The 9514-nt window shown below is 56.2% G+C and overlaps 1 protein-coding gene across 1 annotated transcript; it reads left to right on the top strand.

Moving 5' to 3' along the window:
• Positions 1 to 3085: 3085 nt before the first annotated feature.
• Positions 3086 to 8034, top strand: DLX5 (distal-less homeobox 5). The gene is made up of 3 exons (XM_021000099.2): positions 3086 to 3649; positions 5759 to 5943; positions 7350 to 8034. The coding sequence occupies exons 1-3, from the start codon at positions 3277 to 3279 to the stop codon at positions 7683 to 7685; spliced, it is 894 nt and encodes a 297-aa protein (XP_020855758.1). The 5' UTR covers positions 3086 to 3276; the 3' UTR covers positions 7686 to 8034.
• Positions 8035 to 9514: the final 1480 nt, after the last annotated feature.

The following is a 9514-nucleotide window of genomic DNA, read 5'->3' as shown; positions in this document are numbered from 1 at the left end:
CCAACCTCCTGGGGCTTGGTAGGGGTCTTATCTGGGGAGGGCAGAGAAGAACTCGAGTTTGCAGACCCCTTTAGGGGAAGGGGGCTTCCCAGACCCCCCTCGCCCCCCCCCCCGCTTTGCTCACCTAAGAACCTGAGGGAGGAGGCGGGAGAGAACTGAGTGGGAACCGAGAGTCAGAGCTGGTGCCCCTGACCCTGCCACGGGCACTCACCCACCGTGCCCCGAAAGGAGGGAGGACAGAGGCTCCTCCTTCCCCATCCCCCGCTCCCTACACGTCGTGTACATCCAGACACACGAGCACACGCGCCTTGGGATGGGGAGCAGGAGTACGGCCACTGATGGGACCGAAAGGAAGGCCAGAGTTGGACTGACCCGGAAGCAACAGCTGCCCAGCAGCGGTTACACCTGGGGCCAGGGGAGCAGGGGAAGCGGTGGGCAGCGAGGAGAAAAGAGGGGCTGGCCGATGGCAGAGGAAGGTGGAGTTCGTGAACCCAGGAAGAGCACACACACACACACACACGCAGTTGTTGAAGAATTAAAAAGAAGCAGGAGGGGTTGGGGAGGGGTAAGACTGTGGCTGATTGCGCTTTTGGACAAAGCTGCTGGCAATTTGGCCTGGCCGACGGAGGTGCGGGTGGCTCGCTGTCCACTCTTAGAGCTCCGGACCTGAGCCACGCTTAACTCAGCTTCTTTCGCGGCAGAAAGGTGCAGACCAGCCAGGGCCCAGACCCTCAGAAGAGGCTCTGGAGACTTGAGCCGCGAGGGTCCTGGGGCCGCCTAACCTGCTGTCAGCGCCCTTGGCGAATTTTCCCTCTCCTAGACGCTTAGCCAGCGCCGGGCAGTCTCAGTCTCCACTGACGAGACCCAGGTTCGGAGTAGTAGTGGAGCAAGCACTTTGAGGAGCTCGGGCTGGGGCGTGGCTGTGGCCAGGCAAGGCGCCTGGTTCCGCTCCTTGGTCCCGGGGCTGGGAGAGTGTGGGTTCCGATGAGGGAGCTCCAGGCCAGCAAGGCCGAGGGTCTTGAGACTATTGTCCGAACTTGCCCGCGTTCTCCTTTTAGTCTTGTTTCGTATTTAAAGCCAGAACTTGGGGAGAGTCGTCTTTTCCTCTCTTCCACCTTCCCTAGAGCAGTTTTTTCTTGGGGGCGGGGGGTCCTGTCTAGTGGAAACAATGAAGACCACAGCTCCTTACACACAGGCGCTAGAGGGCTCACACTCAGACCCCGAGCACACACTGGCCTAAAGTGGACAGTCCTTCTGGAAAAGGGTTCCCGCCTGTCGGAGAAGCTGCGAAAAATGTACTCCATGTATCTTCAACTCCCGGCCCTGCTTCTTGGGGCAGAGGGAGATGGAAAAAAGGAAGGTGATTTCTGAGACTTTGAAAGCGCAGCCTAACCCGAGATAGGTCCGAAATCCCTTTTAAATCTCTCTCTCTCTGTTTTTCTTCTCGCTTTCTCTGTTTCTCTGTCTGTCTCTGTCTCTGTCTCTGTCTGTCTGTCTGTCTGTCTGTCTGTCTGTCTGTCTGTCTGTGTCTCTCTCTCTCTCTCTCTCTCTCTCTCTCTCTCTCTCTCTCTCTCTCTCTCTCTCTCTCTCGTGTTAAGAAAGGAACTGGCAGGCGGGAAGGTGATGGGTTGCGGCGGTAGCGGCAATATTCAGGGACAGTTAAGAAGATGATGGAACAACGAGGCCAGGGCCTACAGACCGAGAGACGAGGCATTCCCAGGGTCTTCTCCTGGATTGTAGAAATGGAAGGACCCAGGGCCTAAGGCTACAGTGAGGCCGCTGTGGCGCCTGGACACAGAAGGAGGGATGGAGCGACTTTCCTCGAGCTCCCTCTCACAGCTTGGCCGGCTGGCGCCGGCTTTGGTTTCCTCCACGTTTTCTCTTGGTGCAAATGGAAGTACCAGAGACCAGGTTGAACGGTCCACGGCTTCAGAACTTTTAGGATTGTTGGAGCTCGGTGAGCCAGGGAGAGAGAAGGGGGACATGAAGCAAGAGGAAGAGGGGGAAAAGAGGAACAGACTCCTGCAAAGATAGCTCCGCCAAGCCTAGCTTTGGGGTGGGGGAGTTCTTCACTGGACTTAAATCCATGGACTGGGAAAGCTTAAGGAGCCGCTTATGTCCCAGTGCGGCCCAGAGTGTGTGATGTGTGTGCCCCTGCGTGATGTGATTCCGTGCGGAGGTGCGTGCCCTGGTGTGCACCCACCCACAGCTCAGTGAGGGCCTCTTAGCCAGATGTGTCTCGGAGAAGGAAATGCTTCATCTAGCTTCCCCGAATTTGAAATTCCCCAATTTGACGATCCCCATTGACCAACCTCTCTTCGAGAAATGAAGAACTCTGCTTCTCTCTGCCTGGTCTGCCCCACGCCAGACCCCAAGCTTCGTCCCCACCCCTTGTCAAGGCTCCCTGCTCCCCAGGGCACTGGCGCCCTCGAACCCGGAGCCAGCCTTCCTTCAAGATGGTGTCAATGCGAGAAAGTGCGCATATGTGTGCTTGTGTTCCAGTAAGTGTCTGAGTCTTTCTCCGTGTGTCCGAGTGTGTCTTGCCGAGTGGGTCAAATGCTAGGGCAGGGAAGGAGGGAGCTCCTGCGAGGTCCCTCTGGGAACCCTCCTCCATCCCACACTCCGTATCACACAGACTCTACTCTCTCTCTCTCTCTCTCTCTCTCTCTCTCTCTCTCTCTCTCTCTCACACACACACACACACACACACACACACACACACACACACACACACACCACTTTTTTTTTAAGCCCAGCTTTGTCAAGGAGCTGAACGAGTTGGGTGAGTTCGAGTGTCGCTGCTCCCGACGGCTCTGGCCAATGGAACCCGATCCACCCCGCTGTGCGTAAGCGCTCAATTAAGGATTTAACCAAGGTTAGGCTGCGTCCCGCCAGCAGTCTACCCGAGCCCGAGACTCGGAGGCTCCCAGCCTCCTCGCTGCCGCCGCCGCCTCTTTTCTTCCTCCTCCTCCTTTTCTTCCTCATCTTCCTCCTCCTCCTCCTCCCCCTTCTGCACTCCCGCCTCCTCCTCCTCCTCCTGCTCTCCTGCCTCCTCCTCTTCCTCCTCCCTCTCCAGTACCCCCGCCTCCTCCTCTGCCTCCTCCTTCTCTGTCTCCTCCTCTCCCACAGCCATGTCTGCTTAGACCGAAGCAGCCCCAAGAGCGAACTCGAGCCTCCGCCACTGCCGCCTCCTCCTCTTCCAGAGAAGCCCGGAGCCTCCGCCCCCGCAGCCACAGCCACTTCCACTGCCTGGGTGTCTGCCTCCGCCACTGAACTATGACCGGGGTGTTTGACCGGAGGGGTCCCAGCATCCGCTCCAGTGAGTTCCCCGCTCCTTTTCAGACGGCCGCAGCCATGCATCACCCGTCTCAGGAGTCGCCCACTTTGCCAGAATCCTCGGCCACAGATGCCGACTATTACAGCCCGGCGGGGGGTGCCCCGCACGGCTACTGTTCGCCCCCAGCAGCTTCCTACGGCAAGGCACTGCATCCTTACCAGTATCCCTACCATGGCGTGAGCGGGGCCGCAGCCGGGCCGCCGCCCGGCACCTACCCCGCCAAAGCGTACGCGGACTACGGCTACACCAGTTCCTACCATCCCCAGTACAGCGGGGCTTATGGTCGGTCACAGAGCTCCTCGGGCCAGCCAGGTGAGGACCGGGCCAGGCCGGGTGGAGAGCCTTGGAACGGGCGGGGGCTGGGGAGGGAACCAAGAGAGAGGTAGAGAGAGCTCAGGGGAACACGAGGTGGACGAAGAAAGAACTGAGAGGAGAGAGGGGGTTGCTCCCCTCGGAGCAAAGGGGGTGACAGACGAGGAAGGGGCAGCCAACAGATAAATCGAAAAAGGTCCAAGGTCTTCTGGTTGTAGGTTGCCTCTATTTGTGGTTAGACCCCCACTTTCTGGGCTAGCCCAGCTTGGAGGGTCGCCGCTTCACAGCTGCCGGCAGGGGCTCAAGAGATGACTTGGGCAGAAAGAATCCCAATGCCGGCAAGATTCAGTAAAGAAGACTGGTGGTGGGAGGGGGGAGCGGGGAAAAATGTTGCTGGGCTTGGGGCACTGAGCTCAGAGGAGAAAACCAGCTAGGCCCTGGGCCAGTATGAGGGCAGCTGTGGGTGCCCAGCACTCTCCGCCTGCGCCCGAGGCGCGTCAGACTGCATCTGCTGAGCGAAGTCAGTTACTCGGGCGCAGGAGCTCCGAGAACGCAGTTGACTTTTTCAGCTCAGCATTTGCAGAAGCCATCTAACCATCTGTGGTGTGTGTGTGCGTGGCCGAGTAGGTAATGTTAGTGTGTTCTCTCCTCTCGACCACCTCCCCCCTACACACAGAGAAATACACACACACACACACACACACACACACACACACACACTCCTTTCCTCCCTCCCAGGCTGGTTTCAGAACTTGCGGGCTCCGGAGCTTGGGCGGCGGCGGCGGCTCAGCAGTCAGAAGTGGGGGGTCTTTGTGGGGAGGTTTTTCTGATGGGCTTTGAGCTCTTCCCACCCTCAGTATATGAATAATCCTTCTAATATTAGCATCCCTTAGCTGGCAGAAGCAAACCACAGCCTTCTCTCGGCCTCCAGCACCTCCTCCCAACCAGGAGCTGTGCTGAGTGCATATACCACACATACACCACACAAATACACACACACACGGCACACAACACAAGAGTTATTTCTCTGAAGTCTCACCAAGTTGGGAAATGAGGTCTCTGATAAAATCGTTTCTGGGGGGCGGGAGGGACTGTTGCCGTAGGGATGCTTCTTGCCATAGAGAGGGCTCTTTGTCTCTCAATTCCTTCTCCCCACCCCTCTCTCTTCTTTACTGGTGTTTAATGCTCGGCAGATCGCAAGACGCCCTGGAGGTTTTTTTTTTCTCGGCCTTCCCGCATTTTCCTTTTCTTACGAAGGCTCTCAATCTTCTCTGCAGCTCGCGCGCTGTCTGTGGCTCCGCACGTTTGTCTGTCCTGCTCCTCCCCAACCCCTGCTTTTTGCTTCCCTTTACTCAGAGCCGAGGAGCCGGCCAGGCTTGGTTTCTTCCACTGTCTCTCTGTTTCGTTCATTAAATGAACGACACCCCCCACTTTTTTTCTTTTTTTCTTTTTTCTTTTTTTTTGCCAAGGGCTTATTAAGTCTATTTGTAAAAGAAACCAGACGCATCTGTGTCCTAGCCGATCTGCAGGGAGATTATGGGCCTGGGATAATCAGCCCTCTGTCTGGGGCAGCTCAGCTCAGAGGAAGGAGCCCCGCGTGCTTGCTTGCGGCTCTGTGAACTTGGTAGACCTCGGCTCGCGGCCTCTGGGTCAGCGAGTGTGGGCTCCGAGGACGGTGGGCGGCGGCAGAGTCCACACCAAGTTCTGGACCCGTCGCATACAGTGACCGGCTCTACTCTGTCCGTCCCCGCCACGTGAGGGAAGGAGGAGGCGAAAATAGTCCCCAAAAGAACGCGGTGCAGGAGGTGGGCAAGGCTCACGATACCCAGAGAAAGCAGCCGGGTTGAACAGACAGAGGAGGCAGGCCAGTCCGAAATCTATCTGACCTGACCTGGCCTTTCTGCCACTTAGAGAGGAGAAAGAATGTGGAGTAAAGGAGGGAGAGTATTGTTGGGAAGAAAACCCTGGACTCTGGGCTCCAGGGGACTTTGGCGGGGCCCTGCAGCGCCCTATTAGCTCCAGTCTCTGGAAGGTGAGGCCAGGCATGCGGGCAGGAAGCTGCCTACTTCCTCAGCGGGGCCCTAACCCGCTCTGTTTTTGACGGTTTAGACAAAGACGCTGCAGAGCCCGAGGTGAGGATGGTGAATGGCAAGCCCAAGAAGGTTCGCAAACCCCGGACGATTTACTCCAGTTTTCAGCTGGCTGCCCTGCAGAGGCGGTTTCAGAAGACCCAATACCTCGCCCTGCCCGAACGCGCCGAACTGGCGGCTTCTTTGGGCCTCACGCAGACACAGGTAAAGCCAGAAGCCCGTTGGGCTCCCTAGCCAGGGATCCTGACCTGGAGCCATCGCTCTCCCTCCCACCGCCCCCCGTTCCCCCAGTCCCTACCTACATTCAGAGCTCTGGCTTCTGAGTTGAGCAGTGAGAGCCCAGGCGATGCACCCTACCAGTTCTCAATTGGCAGGCACCTCCGGGCCCCTCTTACTTCTGGCTCCCCAGGCCTTTGCAGTGAGGTGGTACGTGCTGGTAGGTGCTCATCCCAGAGCTGGCGGCCCCCCACTCCAGCTCTAAACCGATGGGTCCTCTTTCCTTGGAGCGGGGGTAGGACTTGGGCAGCCGGGTAGCCCGGGACGGGGGCCTTGGGGGCCCACACTGTGTAGGCAGAAACAAAAGAACCACCCAGCTCTGGTGCTAGTCGGGCTTCCCTGGGAGCAGGAGGAGCGTGAGGGTCTTGGGGTCTTGGGGTTCATCTCGTCTCCTAACAGCGCCCTTCCCTCTGCCCTCCTAGTGTAAAGGCCACGAAGGTCCCTCGAGCCCCCGAGCCCGTGGCTGGACAGAGGCAGCTCTGTCCGTCGGCCCACATGGCCTCTTGTCCATCCGCCCTCTTGCTCCCCTCTCCTACTGATAGTCTGCCTCCTGACTACCTGCCTGCCCAGCTGTCGTCCTGTCGGTTCTCTTTTCCTGGGGCTTTCGAGGCCGCAAAATTGACTCTGCGCAGCCTCTAGGCGCCTGTTTTCTCCTTTCCTGTCCCCTCTTAAAGGTCATCTTGGTGACTTCCTGCAAACCGATTTCCACTCTCTCCGCCCCCTCTACCTACCACGCACACGGACATACACCTACCCACAACCAGCGGCCACCAGGAGAAAAGAGGCCGTTTCCCCCTCTTTTGTTCCTTTGCTCCTTTTCCTACTCCTGGGACGTGGGTGGGAGGGAGAACCTCGGGAATAAGCAGGAAGGGCTGCCTGGCTTGAAGAGAGGCGGCGAGGGATCGGGGAGCTTCTAGGTGTCTGGTCTCTAGCGTTTGCCCAAGCCGGGTAGCTGGCGCACCCGGGAAAGAAGTGGAACCCGGGTCGAGCGCCAGAAGTAGCCCTACTGAGCCAGGTGTCCTGGAGCTACCAAAGCCAGGGAGAGGAAAAAAGACCGGGAGAAAAGGAGAGAGGCGAGGAATAACACGAATCGCTCTGGTTCACAGCCCCTAGCTTTGTATGATGCGGGCTCTGGTTCGTATGAGGAAGGAGGCTCGGGGACTGGAGTGTGAGTGGGGGCAGAGGGGAAGCGTGCCGCCCTGGCTGGCCCAACCGCGACAGCGAAGGAAGGCGCGGCGGGGGTCATTTAGCCAGAGGTCACCACAGACCTCAGGCCGCTCAAACCCCCCCTCCCAGACTATTCTCGTAATCGCTGCATTTGTTCCCCCTCTCAGGTTAAAATCTGGTTTCAGAACAAAAGGTCCAAGATTAAGAAGATCATGAAGAACGGGGAGATGCCGCCGGAGCACAGCCCCAGCTCCAGTGACCCCATGGCATGTAACTCTCCCCAATCTCCAGCTGTGTGGGAGCCTCCGGGTAGCGGGGCAGCAGCTCGCTCTCTTGGCCACCACCCTCACGGCCACCCTCCAGCTTCCAATCCGTCCCCTGCCTCAAGCTACCTGGAGAACTCGGCGTCCTGGTACCCTGGGGCCGGTTCCCTCAATTCCCACCTCCAGCCGCACGGCTCCCTACAGCATCCGCTGGCGCTCACCTCCGGGACGCTTTACTAGAGAGACAGGAGTGGGCGCAGCCCCTTGCCCTCGCGCCAGCCGCTTGCGCTCTGCCTCTGTTGCCCGGACTCCCATATTTTGCTGTTTTAGGAATATTAATGAAAGGAATGCGTGTGGGGAAGTGTTTAAAAACCAACAACCGGAGACCCAGATTCGCGTGTAAAGCTTGTGCATGTAAGTTATTGCATTTCAAAGGACCCCCTCCCCCTTTTTTATAGACGAACTTTTTGCGCATCCGTGGACACTATCAATGGTGCCTTGAAATCTATGACCTCAACTTTTCAAAAGACTTTTTTCAATGTTATTTTAACCATGTAAATAGGTGTAGATAGAGGAATTAAACTGTATATTCTGGACAAATAAAATTATTTCCACCATGAATACAGAATGTCTGGGGAGATATTCTTTCTGACTTTCAGATAATTGTCTGGAGATGCTTCATGAAAGCCGTTGGGGGGAATCTCTGAGAGACCTGGAAGGGCCCCTGGGAAGCACCTGGCTCATTTGGGTCCTGGAACACGGCGATTTGTGTGGTGTATAGGACATAGGCTCCACTGTCTATAACTTCACTGGAACAATGGACCATGGTTTTTATTTCTGCCACATAACACGTACAAGCAGAGAGAGAGGCTTACTGGGGTTTATGGATCTGGCCACAAGATACTGGCGGATCTTGTCGAGCTTAACCTCGAACTAGCTCTGATGAAGAGAAGTTCGGAAGCTGTAATTCTCTACCCCTACCCCAACCCTAGGCCCCTCCAGTGGGGCGAGCCTCCGGAATTCGGAACTCAGCACAATGAGAGCAGCAGTGGTAGCAGTAACCAGAGCAGTTAGGCAGATTACACTGGGCCCCAAGCAAGCTGGAGAGCAAAGCAAAGAATAAAAATGAGGGTCTACTTTGGCTCTGCCTGGGAAGAGGAGGAGGAGGAGAAAGAGGAGGAGGAGGAGGAAAAGAAGAAGAAGAAGAAGAAGAAGAAGAAGAAGAAGAAGAAGAAGAAGAAGGAGGAGGAGGAGGAGGAGGAGGAGGAGGAGGAGGAGGAGAGGGAGAAGAGGAAGAAGAGGAGGAGGAGGAGGAATAAGAGATAAGAGGTCTCAAACATTTTGAGTGTTTTAATTACATTTTAATTGTTACATTACTGGTAATATTAATAACAGTACTTTGCAGGAGCTCTTTCAGACAATGGGAAAGGCAGCTTTGCCCAGTGCCCCTGTCTCTCCTGGTGTCAGTTTTAGGCCAGTTTCCCAGGCAGTGCCCAGAGGATGAAGCTGGGTGTCTGAGGGGGGATGTTTGGGAGACCTTCAGTGCTAGAATGACCTTCATTTCCAACGATGAGAGCAGCATTTCCCCTAATTCACAGCTCTGGTGTGGCACTGGACAGCTAGACAATTCAATCAGGGTGCTTCAGAGTGTCATTATTGAGGGCAGAATAATATGGGTAGCATTTAAATCTCTTTCTTTCATAACTCCTTTGTTACAGGAAAGGAAGCTTGGAGCTTGTCTAGTGCCTTGGCAAAGCAGATCCCCCAAAGCCAGAAACTAAAACAAAGCCTGGGGTCAGTCTGGGCCCTGGCCCTGTCTCCCCCTTCACCTCTGTGTCTGTCTGTCTTTCTGTTGGGCTTTGTCTGTCTGCTTGTCTGTCATCTTTATTTGTTGTCTATCTCTTTGTCTGTCTTTGTCTGTCTTTATCTGTCTGCCTGCCTGTCGGCCTTTATTTGTTTTTCTGTCACTAGGTGTGATTCTCCCTATTGCACAGTCTACAGAGATGGCTCAGACATTTCCCAGTCTCTACCTGGGCCTGGCACCAGCTGTTTCCTATTTTGCCTCCTGT

Source organism: Phascolarctos cinereus, unplaced genomic scaffold, assembly GCF_003287225.1.
Source record: "Phascolarctos cinereus isolate Bilbo 61053 unplaced genomic scaffold, phaCin_HiC Scaffold_1;HRSCAF=81, whole genome shotgun sequence".
NCBI lineage: Eukaryota > Metazoa > Chordata > Mammalia > Diprotodontia > Phascolarctidae > Phascolarctos > Phascolarctos cinereus.
Note: the sequence above shows the minus strand (reverse complement) of the source record. Positions and strands in the feature narration are given on the sequence as shown.

Bases quoted from the DNA above. Each gene is read 5' to 3' on its own strand.
- DLX5 (XM_021000099.2), top strand. From the start codon at position 3,277: ATGACCGGGGTGTTTGACCGGAGGGGTCCCAGCATCCGCTCCAGTGAG. The intron at 3,650-5,758 runs GTGAGGACCGGG...TTGACGGTTTAG, and splicing joins GAGCTCCTCGGGCCAGCCAG to ACAAAGACGCTGCAGAGCCC. The intron at 5,944-7,349 runs GTAAAGCCAGAA...TCCCCCTCTCAG, and splicing joins TGGGCCTCACGCAGACACAG to GTTAAAATCTGGTTTCAGAA.